The 14,147-nt window shown below is 46.0% G+C and overlaps 1 protein-coding gene across 12 annotated transcripts in view; it reads right to left on the bottom strand.

The window, feature by feature from the left end:
• Positions 1–7,447: 7,447 nt before the first annotated feature.
• HEMK1 (HemK methyltransferase family member 1) overlaps positions 7,448–14,147 on the bottom strand; it is a 33,950-nt gene continuing 27,250 nt past the window's right edge. For 11 of the 12 annotated variants that reach the window (XM_069769576.1, XM_069769572.1, XM_069769571.1 and 8 more), the window contains 4 exons: positions 12,835–12,940; positions 11,724–11,819; positions 9,798–9,911; positions 7,448–9,447 (listed from right to left, as the gene is read on the bottom strand). In XM_069769576.1, coding sequence (XP_069625677.1) covers positions 9,411–9,447; positions 9,798–9,911; positions 11,724–11,819; positions 12,835–12,940 — 353 coding nt within the window. In that variant the 3' untranslated portion in view covers positions 7,448–9,410. Of the gene's footprint in view, positions 9,448–9,797; positions 9,912–11,723; positions 11,820–12,834; positions 12,941–14,147 lie in introns of those variants that run through there. The other variant, XR_011321976.1, reaches the window with a different exon arrangement.

The raw sequence follows: 14,147 nt of genomic DNA, 5'->3' as shown, positions 1-14,147 counted from the left end.
ACATGCTATAGCGTATATACAAAACACAGGAGATGAGCTAACCATCAAGAAAGGAAGAAGAAGCAGGTGGGGAGCTAAAACTATAGGCAGCAGCTAGCATAAAGCAGAAATCAAAATCTCCCATGTAAGAACCGCTGAATACATCCCACTAGGAGCAGAGTTCTGCCTCCTGTATACTCATACCTAACTGTGCAACTGGTGTTTATGGAAACTCGGGCAAGTGGCATCTTCGTGACACACTCCGAGCAGTGCTCTGCTCTTGATCAACAAGGCTCCTCAGAGTCCTGTGCTCTGTCCACTGTTGCTTGCCCATCACCTGTGGTCCACCAGAAAGCCATCCACACTGGAGAAGGGGCTCCATTCACTCTCTGAAGCACAGATATTAAGCAGAGATGCTCAGAGTTTGCCTCCTATATACAACTTGCACCTTATGGAGACTCAGCCCCACACATCTACTTCAGAGTGGCAAAGCTGGAATGTGGCAGCGCAGGCCATCCCTCCTAAAACCGCAGCTTCATTTTAACAGACCCCTTCTCAAGAACCTTGCCTTCTCTAGATGAACTTCATGTAATGGTTTCTTCACCACTCCCTTCCTCCTCCATCACATCTGTCATTTGCATATGTCCAGGTCCTGCCGTGTTTAGTAATGGCTGTGCCAGTAACACAAACTGTGAAAATTACCCTCATGTCATATCTCAAGACTGCGGCTCTCAAAACTGAACATTTCTCAGGTCACACTCTCCCATCCTTCCTTCATGCAAACAGGAAGGAATAATAATAACTCCTTCCTATTCTTGAGGCACTGTCATCCTCCCACGTGACAGCTGGGATGGCTATACTATTGAAAGAACTAGTAAAGGGAGGAACAAGTACAGCTAGAGCTAGGTTGCCAGAACTGCCATTAAGAGCATTTGAGCTCTTCCTGTGACTCTGCAGTGGCCCTTCCTTTGTTGTGCCTCAGTTTCTCACTGCACCTGTTGGCCCCAGATATTTAGATGGAAAACTCTTCTTTGCCATGCTGCAAATTCCAGCCCGGGAGCTGAGAAGCCCTGCAATGTCTCCTGATGCTCCCTGCTATGGACAGGATGATCTCAGAACATCCCAGCTGTCACGAAAGGAAGGATGAAGCCTGAGACTACTTCTGTAGCCCTTCAAAGCAAGCTGAACCCAGAGCAAATACTTAAAGGAGACAAGGCCCCTTCCTCCCCAGGCAGCAGTTTGTTCACATGTAGTTGTTCTAAGGCCTTCTATCCTGTGGTAACCTTGCTGCTTATGTAGCCATGGTTATCATCATAACACTGATGGGGTAGCTGCAACTGAAATGACATGTTGATGTCCACTCTGCCCAAAATGCTAGGATGAGCACGCAAGACACAGAATAATGACCATTCAGGTTTGCTGGTGAAGGGAGAAGATGAAGCAGATCTCTAGATCTTGAAGCTGTCGCTTAAACAAAGCTACAGCTACAGCAACATCAACCACATAAAAGAGACAAATGATGGAGACCAAAACATGTGACAGCATTTCTCTCCACCTGTCTGCAACAGCAATGTATTTGATGTTCATGCACTGTAAAAGCACCAGTTGCTTTTGTGAAAGGATGTACTTTCTCAGGACTCTGTAGCAGGCTGGTTTGACTGTGCGTCATGCTCTCATCATGCTCAGAGGTGTGCTCGCTGCAGAAAAACTAGTGCTGGTACTTTGGCTTACTCCCACATTCTTTGGTTTTGCACTGGCAGCACTGGAAATCAGCAAAGCAAATCTGATTTATCATGCTGCAGCAGAGTGGTACGCTCTGTCACCAAGAAGCAGATGAGACGGATTTCATAAAAGTTGGCTCATTCTTTGCTCTTTCTGGATGTAATTGAAGAAGAGACAGCCATAGAACAGTCACAGTCCTTTCTGAAGTAACTGAGTACCCCACATCCTCTACATAAGGTACTCTTACAACGGGCTGTAAGACAGCAAAGGGATATTATTCCAACCGTAACAGCAGGGAACAGAGTAAGCAATAATACACCCAAGGTCAGGCCGGCAGTTTGTCACACAGCAGGGATCTGAATCCAGATTTCGCGAATCCCAGTATAGGACAGAACCACTGGCAAGTTTCCAGCAAATGCAGCGTTAAACTTCCCAAAGGGAGCAAAGTGGAATGACAGCTTCTTTGCCTCTGACCTAGCAAAAGCAGATGGAGAAGAGAGTACAAGTCACACCTGCTTTTGGGCTCAGCTGGAATTACTCAAGCCTTGCTTGTGGGCAGGAAATGCTACGAACAGGTTCCCCCTTCTCTGCCAGCCCTACCCGCTCTGCCCTCACAGTGAAATCCGCATGCATGTGGATTTCTTTCCTCAGGCATGAGAGAAAGAAATCTAAAGCAGTTTGCTCAGGAGCATATCCCCTGAAAAAGAGCTGGTTTTGCAAAAACTCCAAATTCCACACACCATATTCCCTAAAGGCCTGATCCCAGGATCCAGCCCGGAAGGAAAACAATCATGGTATTCAGTTCAGCACAGCACATCTATGTTAGCATGATCACTCCTCTTACTACTAGCGTGTTCCTTGGTCTGCTCCATTCCTTCTACCTAGCGATAACATAACCCTCATGTACCCTCTCTGGAGGGGATCAAAAACCCCAACTAACATGAGCAGGCATTTTAGCAAACCGCTTGTACTTTTATTCCACCCTCAGAAGGCTGTTCTGAGAGACCCACTGTGGCAGTGGCAGGCGAGACCAAAGAGTCCAGGGACAGAGAGGTCATATACGTCAGTATCCTGCAAGACACCACCTCCTGCTTGCAGGCACTTACAAAAGACTACCCCAGGCCGGAGGGCAAATCTTGGGAACAGTTCAGATGCAGACTCTGAAGCCCGGGCATGTCAGCCTAAGCCCATCTGCCACAACCAAAGAGGTGACTGCAAGGCAGGAGAAAGCTGGGTACAGGTCCGATTCTGCAACTAGGGCACATTTTAGAACATCCCCGAGGCTACACTAACTTCTGCTACCTGTCCCAATTGCAACAGCTGAATGCAGAGCATGCTTTGGCCATGATCCCAGGGCTGCAGGATGGGTAGCATGTAAATAGCCTCCTGTGTTCACCAGGGACTGGATGGACCATGCTGAGATTTGCAAGCAGCTGCCAGGCACAAGAAACAGAGGAGGAATGTGACATGATGCTCCACAGGGAGGAACATCTCTAACTTCTGACACTTAACTCAAAGCATATCAAAACATCTATGGAAGAGGAAATAGGCTGGAAACTAGTAAAGTCTCTCTTGGTATCGCAACATCTTGACTGTGAGAGAGAAGCCTTCTCTCACTCGGTATTTGTCCCTCTGGGTGCAACCTGGAATAGAAATAGTATTTTATTAAAACTTAAATACAGCTTTTGAAAACTTGCCCAGACAAACAAAATGTTAATGCAAGTTTTTGGCTTGGTCTTCACTGCTTAGGAAATTACTCCTCCCCTGTAATAAGATGACCTGTAGCACCTCTGTTATTCCAATCACCACAGGCACAAGTATCACCTGTGACGTCTGAAGCACACTGCCCTTCAGCATACCTGGTCCCCCCTTTTACATCTCACAAGCAGGGAGGGAAGGATGGGCAAGCAGCCTACAGAAAAAAACATAATGTTGGTGTTCTTTCCCTCAGAAATGAAGACTGTGAGGAAACACAGGAACAGACTACCACATGGAAGCTGCTCTAAGGAGAGAGTCAGCTGGTCTCCACCTCAGGACAGGAGAAGAAGTACTCAGCTTTAATAGCGGCAAGGAAGATGAGGTACAAAGGATAACTTTCTAGCAGATAAAACAACAAAACACCAGAACAGATTGCATGCAAAAGTCTTTATCAGCATTGGAAGCCTTTTAGATCAGGCTGGACAAACATTTGTCAGGAATGATGTAAGCCAAGTTGATTCTTACTTGGACAGGGAAATGGGGCTAGATGACTGTCAAGCTCTCTTCCAACCCATTTTGATCTATGGCCCTGCATCAAGGAACTGAGTGCTGGGCAGTAATCCACACACATTCAGTCACCTGGGTCCCCAGAGATTTCCTGTGTCACCCTACTGCAGTCACTCTATGTCTGCCAGTTCCTCACCTGGAAAGGAGTCTCATCCCTACAAGACCACAAGCTGGGCTGAGCACGCTATGAGGATAAACACATCTCTTTGACTCTCTAAGGTCCCTGAGAAAGTCCCTTTCACCCCACATCTTTTTTACAAATATGTTAACAATAAAAAAGAGCCAAGGAGAATATCTATCCTTCAATGGATACAGAAGGGAACATTGCCATCAGAGATGAGGAAAAGGCCGAGGTACTTAATGCCTTCTTTGCCTCAGTCTTTAATAGGGAGACCAGCTATCCTCAGGGTACTCTGCCCCCTGAGCTGGAGGGCAAGGACGAAGAGCAGAACATACCCCCCCTTAATCCAGGAGGAAATAGTTAGTGACCTACTACACCATCTGGACACTCACAAATCTATGGGACCCGATGGGATCCATCCAAGAGTACTGAGGGAACTGGCAGAGGTCCTTGCCAAGCCACTCTCTATCATCTATCGGCGATCCTGGTCAACAGGGGAGGTCCCAGAGGACTGGAGGCTTGCCAATGTGACTCCCATTTACAAGAAGGGTCGGAGGGACGATCCGGGGAACTACGGGCCTGTCAGCCTGACCTCGGTACCGGGGAAGATTATGGAATGGTTTGTCTTGAGACCACTCACATGGCATGTGCAGGACAAACAGGGGATCAGGCCCAGTCAGCATGGGTTTATGAAAGCCAGGTCCTGCTTGACCATCCTGATTTCCTTCTATGACCAGGTGACCCGCCTGGTGGATGAGGGAAAGGCTGTGGATGTTATCTACCTCGACTTCAGCAAGGCCTTTGACGCTGTCTCTCATGGCATACTCCTTGAGAAGCTGGCATCTCACAGCTTAGACAAGTGTACTCTTCACTGGGTGCAAAACTGGCTGGAAGGACGAGCCCAAAGGCTTGTGGTGAATGGAGTTAAATCCAGTTGGTGGCTGGTCACAAGTGGTGTCCCCCAAGGCTCGGTGTTGGGGCCGGTTCTGTTTAACATCTTTATCAATGATCTGGATGAGGGGATTGAGTGCACACTCAGCAAGTTTGCAGACCAAGTTGGGAGGGAGGGTTGATCTGCTCAAGGGTAAGAAGGCTCTACAGAGAGATCTGGACAGGCTGGATCGATGGGCCAAGGCCAATCGTATGAAGTTCAACAAGGCCAAGTGCCGGGTCCTGCACTTTGGTCACAGCAACCCCAAGCAGCACTACAGGCTTGGGGAAGAGTGGCTGGAAAACTGCCTGGCAGAGAAAGACCTGGGGGTGCTGGCTGACAGCCGGCTGAATATGAGCCAGCAGTGTGCCCAGGTGGCCAAGAATGCCAACGGCATCCTGGCCTCTATCAGAAATCGTGTGGCCAGCAGGAGCAGGGAGGTGATTGTTCCCCTGTACTCGGCACTGGTGAGGCCGCACCTCGAGTCCTGTGTTCAGTTTTGGGCCCCTCACTGCAGGAAAGACATTGAGGTGCTGGAGCGTGTCCAGAGAAGGGCAACCAAGTTGGTGAGGGGCCTGGAGCACAAGTCTTATGAGGAGCCCCTGAGGAAACTGGGGCTGTTTAGTCTGGAGAAAAGGAGGCTGAGGGGAGACCTTATCGCTCTCTACAACTACCTGAAAGGGGGTTGTAATGAGGTGGGTACTGGTCTCTTTTATCAAGTAACTCGTGATAGGACGAGAGGAAATGGCCTCAAGTTGGGGCAGGGGAGGTTTAGACTGGATATTAGGAACAATTTCTTTACTGAAAGGGTTGTCAGGCATTGGGACAGGCTGCCCAGGGAAGTGGTGGAGTCACCATCCCTGGAGGTATTCAAAAAGCGTGTAGACAAGGCACTTCAGAACATGGTTTAGCAGGCATGGTTGATGGTTGGACTTGATGATCTTGAAGGTCTTTTCCAACCTAAATGATTCTGTGATCTTGGGTGGAAGGCTGAAAACACAGGTGGTCCTTGCACTTCAGAGTGCTTAGATGAAAATTACACCAGAACAAGAATGGTACTCTGTCCTCCAGCACACTAGAGATTGTCCAAAACCATGGATTATTGCAGCCCTAGGGGTGCTTCAGGCCTCCCATTAACAGCCTGGGGTACAATCCCAGTCCTCTATCATAAGCTGTGAGGTCCCCTTCCAGCTTCCCTACATGAGCCCCGTGCCGAAGCTGTTTTACTGGCACAGGAATAGAGGTTAAAGCCCCACTTTGCAGCTGTGCCTACACTGAAGCCCTGTGTTGACCCGAGTTCTCTCACTGGGGCACTGCACCTTGCCACACTCCCCACACAGAGGGAAGCTGTGGCGACTGTTCTCCAGCACAGGCACAGCTAAGCTGGGACCACAGCACCATCTGCAGGGCTCTGCCAAAGACCAAGCTTTTACCAACTCCTCAGGGAGGGCCAGCCTTATCCTGGTAGATACTTTACAGCTGGTAACTCTGCAAAACGCAGACGTGAGCACACACCCAGCCACACTCTTCAGGGTCCTGGAAGAAAACAAAGCCCCTCTCTGAAAGCATCACTTCAGGAAACAGATCACCGTTCTGATACAGTTCCAAAGACCCAGGAAGTTCCCAGAAAATTAAACATATGTCACATGCTAGATTACATAAATGCCGACTGAAGCGTCAGCCTTCTGTGGCCTCAGAGAGCAGCTATGCCTCTGCAGAGAGCTCACATGCACAGTATATTGCTGGCGTCAGCTGAACCTCCTGCTCACAGGCAACAAAGACAACACACACACGGTCCAGTGCTTTATCAAGTGTGCTGGGAGTGCCTGTGGTTCTTTAAAACCACCATCTCCAAAACGCTTTGCAGTGCTTCCGTACCAAAATGAACCTGGGCCAATATGCGTAAAGCACTGAAGAACACATTGTACTATACCAGCACATTCCCTCAGATGCAAGTCTGACAAATAAATCCAGCCTCTTGGGAGGAAGAACAATTTTTCTCCATTCTCATCTTTATAAGAAGGTCAGCAGCACCATGTGATTTTCTGAGACATATAACCACTATGCAACGCAAACCCACAGAAATGCAAGTGTTTTTATTACTGCTTTAGCTATAAATATAGGAATTTAACACTTGTCCTACTGGATTAGACCAAGAGTCTGTCTCACAGAGAAAGTGTCCTGCTCAGAGCTCAGACAAGTGATTGACTGATGCTCCTGAGAAAAGGCACTCTGCTTTCTGCAGCCCAGTCACCAGCACTCTCAGAGGGACATCTGACTCTAGCCTGCTGCAAGGAATCAGCCTACTCCTTGAAGAATGCAATATGATGCTGTTTAACACTCATGAGCCAGTAAACTATCCAGCTTTTAAAGCATCCTGCACAAGTAAGCTGTGCATGTGTCATACATAAACACTGCTAACACACAGATGAAATCTGTGAACTCATTTAATTTTAAAACAAAGTCTGACAAACTGAACTTAAAAAAAAGACCCTAAACTACTATTTAAAGAAAAAACAACAAACCAAACAACACCTCTGACTACAATTTGTACTCACAGCTCTAGCAGGCAAAACTGCCAGAAATCAGCTGTGCTGGAACTTTATTTCCAAACTTACGATCAAGTGCACTTTAACTGAACTTTTTTAGTTCTCTCCTTCCCTAGATTTCTTCTACTGTGTTTAACCAGGGCAGGTACTGTAGTCCAGAGAAGGCTCATAACTTCAAGTGAAGAGTGTATGGGACATGGCAAACTACTGGGGTGCGCAGAGCGGTGGGGAGGATAAATGTGAGTGATATGATGGGGTGAAAGGCCAGTTTGTGAACAGAGCTGTATAAGCCCTGAGGGTGGGGAAAGGATCCATGTGGAGACCCAAGCGCTGGTACATCAGAGATAGCTCGGGTATCTGTGGAAAAGCAGGTCCAATGTTCAAGAGTTAAAGAGCAAATGAAAGAGTGGGGAGTGTGAGTGTAGGAGAGGGGAAAGGGACTAGATGCATTAGTGCTCATGTAAAGTCCTCTGAATCTGCTGCAGCCTTCCAAACAGATGCAGTTTGCTGATGCAACTCCTACCTCAGTGTTTCTGGCCATGCACTCCCAGTGCAGCCTGGACAGAAAGCCTGACAGCACCTCCCTGGTGCACACAGACTGCAAAGGTCACTGTCTAGACACTTCCACCCCTACTGAGTGCTCACCTCCACTGGCCCAGCAACTGCTTCCATTCAGACTGGTAGACCAGATCCTTTCATTTGCTTGCTTTCCTTCCTTCCCTGGCTAGCTATGGTCAGGAAGGGAACTTGCAGCAGCTTGAATTTAATCCTGCCATTATTTATAATGTCACGATGTTGACTGTCCATTTCAGGGACTTCTCTCAATGTTGTTTCAGGCAGCCCTACTCTGAGTCATCCTTCCCAAAGAAGCAGACCTCAGCTATTCCCACGGCTGTCAAGAGACTGGGTCCTACTCCAAACTTAGCTTGTCAAATTTTTTACAAGTCATTTCACCTCCTGTTTTTCAACTTCTCCATCTGCAAAACCGGAGTAGCGATTCTGGCCTTCTTTGTAAAGTCTTGCATTTAAATGCCTTACATGGAAGTTAGACATTTCTATTACTATCAGAAGCAATGTGCAGGTGCCAGATGTTTATTCAGGTCTGCTAGCATCTTTGAAAATGTAATTGCACAGCAGTTCCTGTAAGGATATTGATCTGAAGCACTATCTTTATTAGAATGTTTTGATTGTTTCTGGCAGCATCCACCAAGTGTCAGGTGCTGTAGATTCAGATGGTGTAACATGTGCAATGATCCTTCAACGACATGTCACTCAGCAGGACTGGGAAACAAAGGCTCCTCTGCTGTTGGAGATCTACTCCAGAGGATCAGAATCCTGGAATAGAACTGAATTTGAAATGTGGAGTTAGTCATGTCCCATCATACCTGCAAATCCATATGCCAATATAAGCCAGAGTTTGGACCTACCATCCAGTCTGGTCACATTCTATACAAATTTATCTCAAGGCAAAAAAAAAAAAAGTTAAATTCTTTCTAGGTCAAATGGGTGATCTGGCATGTTGAGAAGCTGTATTTTTAATGAAATATCTGTAGCTGTGAACTCTTCCATATTGAGTCCTGAGATTAATGAGTCACTTTAGCAGAGCAAATTTGCATGCAGTTCCCCAAGGAAGGTGAAACACTTCTACATGCTCTGCTGAAGTTCTGCATCTCTGGATGAAGTCTGTATCAGGAAACGAGGGGGTCTGCTACTGCATGGAGAGTTCAATGCACTGGGGAATTACATGGAGATTCCTTTTGCCACGCAGAGTTTTCAACAAGCTGTTTAGCAGGGCTCACCAGCAAAAAGCATACTACAAGAAGAATTACTTCTGGTACAGTTGTCATCTGCTTTGTTTTTGGATGTGCAGAAACCTAGGCCTGTGGGAAAAAGAATGACTAGAGCTTTAAGTTTTGCTAGGGAGAACATGCCTCTACCTCCATCCTATAAAAGCAGCAATTTTCCAATGGTGGAAATCTCACCAGAGCTGGTCACCCCATCAAAAATGCTTACCTGCATCAGAATTTCTGACTCAGAAACACTTGCCAGCCTATCTCAGGGTATGAGAAGGTTGAGATACTTGAAGGGAGCTCCTATTTTGTTAAAGATTGGCTTCAGCTGTGGACTTTCTTTGGCTGAGTTCTTCAGTACATCAGGGTGCAGGGATGTAATCTACAAAGAACACAGACCTATACCTGAAGCAAAAATCTGAAGGTAAAAAAAGACTTACTTGCCACAGAAGTCCTTGTGAATAGCACGGAGGATGAGTAGCAAGTTGGGGTGTGCCTGTAGCCAGTTCTCCACCATATTTGGGTGTCTGGGATCAACTTCCAGAAACACACTCCTGAAATGACACATTTGGGAGTAGAAAGTGGGGAGATATACACATTTAGGTCACTAAACTGATAAAAATTAAGGTCTGTCTTTCTGGACGACTCCTTCCAGTGCAGAAAATGAGGTGGTCAGCAAACACACTGCAATCCAATAATCCTAAAACAGATCACAGCTGTCCATTTAAGATGCAGATCCCAACTGCCTTCTTCAGGGGGAGAAAGTGTTGATCTTGGCAGGAATTCTGATGGTACTCCTCTGTGTAAGCAGTTAAACCCTTGTATCGAGATGTAAGGATACCTTTTGAACCCCATGCAAAGATACTGCCAGCTCTGTCTTTCTGAAGCCCCCAAAGATTTAAGGCCAGAATGAAGTTTTATGATGCAAATGCATGAACACCGACCACTGGACTGGCAGCACGAAGTTCCTCTTTGCATAAGCAGGGTGACATTAAGTCCCAGTAGCGAGAGTCATAAAGTACAAGTTACTACACACATTTTCCCACAGTAAATGTCTCCATAAATCAGCTATGAAAACATCATCAGCATTCAGACCTACACAGACGACTGTACAAAGGAGAGTGCAGCAGGGATAAAGGAACTAAACAGATGACCTCAGTTAGCGCACCAGGATTAGGCCTGGGCACTGCAGGGCTATTTCCATCTATGTTTCATGATACTGGCGCATTTCTGAGTCTCCACTCCTGCGATGAGGCAGAACCACCCTAGCTTACAGCCACGTGGAGATGATGGAACTGGTTACAGCCTGTGACAGCGCAGCAAGATACAAGTTTAACAGGCAAAGAACGGAAGCCAAGCCCCAATCATATGCTCTCCTGAGAATTCCTAAAACATCCCACGCTGAATACTCTCTATAAATTCACCAAACTAACTACAAGCTGGGTGTGGATCTCATTCCTGACCTTAAAAAACTTCCACTCCTCAAAGGGGGCTCCACCTTATAAAACAAACAAAAAGGGAAGGAAAAAATAATCCTAATGAACAACCCCACGGGACCAATCTCTGTTGCTGGGAAGTTCTGAGGAGCATCTTCTGCTTTTGTGGTCATGCAAAGCATAAGGAACGAATTCTTCTGCATGCAGTATGCCTCTCAATATTCCTGCTCCTCCTCTCAAAACAGCAGATTTTCAATGACCTCTCTTATACTGGCAGAATGTCAGGAATTTTCAACAGGATATGTGAATGCCCTGGCACAACAGACTTCTGGGTATCAGCGTGTTGATTTTTAAGCACAAAATGGATCCCACATGACAGAGAATAAGAACAATCAGTCCTGAGTATTAACCATGGAGAAATTTAACATTCAAGAAACTATCCCTGGCTGATCTTCCTTCTCCTGGGATATTCAGCATTGTATCCTGGCACAATAAACATGCTTCCCCTAATTAAAGGGTGGGAGAAAGTAGAGATCTACATCCATTCGCACAGAGTTCTATATTGCTTCTCCTTCAATCAGCTATTCTGCTTAGAAAGCTTCCTCTTTTTTTTTTTTTTTCCCCACTCTCTCTGCTGCTCTTTCATGTTCTTTTTGTTGCTGCTTTGACCTTTAAAGATTCTCATTTCGCTAATGACTATGAAACACCACCACTGGTCAAGGAAGGCTCATACCCTTTTATTAACCGATTTCAAGCTAATTTTGCTTACACACATGATGTTTTTTAAACTGCTATTATTAGATGGGGGGGGACACAACACAGACGGACATTTTTGCAACTGTTTTCCCTCTGTACGTGCCTGTACAAAACCAGAAGTTATAGACGTCAATGAACAAAAGACATGAAATTCAAACAGAGAACAGTGCTTACCCAGAATCCTTCAGAAGAGAAGGAGCCAGAGCCAGAATTGTTTTGATGACTTTCATCCCATCATCTCCCCCATCCAGTGCATCAAGGTCCTCATAGCTGGAGTGTGGGAATAAGATGACATTAACAGCAATTCATGTGGCATGAGCCATGCCCTCGAGGATGCATTGCCCTACGCTCCATGGAGAAAGGTGCACCTAACACACCTGAACTCCAGTACTCCTATAGCAGGTGACAGCACTCATAGCTTTTATGTAAAATACAGGGAGTAAGAAGGCAGCTACCACTAGAGGCTGAGATACTCCATGTTGAGCACAAGCAGAAAACATCCCCTGAACTCTTCCTGAAAATTACAAGCCAACTGCAGCCAGGATCACACAGTTCCAACACGTGGACCTGTTCTCTCTGTGCTAGCTGGACAGGGAGAGAGTGGGTTGTACAGCAAGGGATCACTTGCTCTATTTCAACCATGCCAACAACCAGGTTGGACTGCCTTCTAACCTAGCAGAACGAATTAGGATGTAGAAAAGCTCAGCTTTCAGAATCTGCTCTGGTGCACATCTTGTACAGAGGTGGGTGTGCAGGACTTTGTCCTCACACACATGACAATCAGTTCTGAGGAAGAACCAGCACACACAAAGTAGTTGCACAGCCCAAAAGAGCTTATTCATGTTTGTGGGGGTTGGTTTGCTTTAGACAAGTATTGGGATGAGAATCAGTCACAGGATTTCCACCCAAGTTTTTTTTCATTACAAAAAGCTGCTCAGATTACTTGTACTTTCTTTCATAAACTCACATAAATTATAAAAAACAAAAAACAAAAAAGTCTAACAGGAAAAATGTTCTGAAACAGTTTTGGGTTGGAAACTTGTTAATTTCAAAGTGTGTGCTTTTTCCATTTTTATAAATATTTAAAATTCTTTTGATATTGTTTCAGACCTGTAAGCAGTATCAAAGTAACACTGTATTATTATGTACCATATAAAGACACCTACACTATGTACATGTATACTATATTTGCATGTTTTGTGCGCAATTTTGTGTAGTATAAAGAAGCAGACAAAAAACCTTGCTTCAAGGAACAGGAGAGGAAAAAATCTATTTGTCTGATTACCAGAGGATTTCTGCGTCCAAGGAAGCCATATCTTCATGGAAGACATATGGGGGGTTACTGACTATGAAGTCTATGGGGCCCCAGACTAGCAGCTGCTCAGCAGAACCTAGAAAAGAGAAAGAATCACAACCAGCTCTCAACCATAACAATCTTCCCTATAAGCTCAGCATCAAAATCCTATCCAGGAAACTGTCTCTCCAGACCCATGCCTATGTGTGTTTGGCTCTGCTTTTCTCTAATAAAATTTTATCCTATTTCTTTTTGGGATAGCCTGGCCTGCTCACTCTCCCACCTTGAATGCAAGAGTGATACAAAGCTAAGCACAGGAAAAGTATAATTTTTTCATATCAACAGCCCTGCTTAGTAGAACATGTTACAAGGCACAGGACCTTGATGCTCTGGAGCTCTGTGCCCACCTGGATCTAAAGCAACAATTGGAACTTGAGAGAGCCCACAAAGACCTAAGTGGGAGCTTAGACTAGCTGTCAAGATGCATATCCTTCCTCTTATCAGAGCTGCAGAAGGACCTCTAATGAGCAGAAGAGCCAGGCCCTCTCAGCAGTATCAACCACCTAACGGTTTGCTCTTCTGCAAAGTTCAGCTCGCTATGCTTATGCTACCATCTTCACTGGCACATACCAGCCCTGAATCAGACATCATGTAACCATGTGAGTGTGGCACTGTCCTCAGGCCAGCCTCTTAGCACAGGGCTTACCCACGCAGGTGCAATGTCAACCCAGCTACGTGGCTTCTGGACTGGAGCTGGCTGGCTTACTGCTGTTTGGAGTATGGGCAGCACAAATGCTGATTTGCAGACAGAAGACTGTGCAGACATACCCCTAAGACGCAGTACAGTGCTAAAAACAATAGTGTAAGAAAGGTGCACTAACAAATCTACAATCCTGGAGCTCCTGGCTAAGAAACTGCTCAGCACATATCTACCTAACTGGATAAGCCTTACCAAATGGCAGTTTTAACTGGTTTCAGCTGGGTCTGGGGAAGACAACAGGTATCCTTCCCTGGTTCAGCTCACCTAATTTCAGGTGAATAAGCCTGGGCATTTAATCTAAGCTAAATATCCAGGCTGCCTCTAACATCAATGGAGAGACAGGCACATACATGTTTATCTAAAGCATCCATGCCAGCATGGAATGAATTACACTCTGTATATATTTGCCTCTCCCCAGTAACACTAGAGAGCACCTGGACTACCAGCTCAGACACAACCTTTAGACACCTAAAATCAGGAACAAATCACCTTCTCATGTAGTCAGGGACTTCTCTCAGCTGATCATCTAGCCTGGAAATCCCTG

The sequence above is a fragment of the Haliaeetus albicilla genome, chromosome 24 (assembly GCF_947461875.1).
Source record: "Haliaeetus albicilla chromosome 24, bHalAlb1.1, whole genome shotgun sequence".
NCBI classification, from domain to species: Eukaryota; Metazoa; Chordata; class Aves; order Accipitriformes; family Accipitridae; genus Haliaeetus; species Haliaeetus albicilla.
Note: the sequence above shows the minus strand (reverse complement) of the source record. Positions and strands in the feature narration are given on the sequence as shown.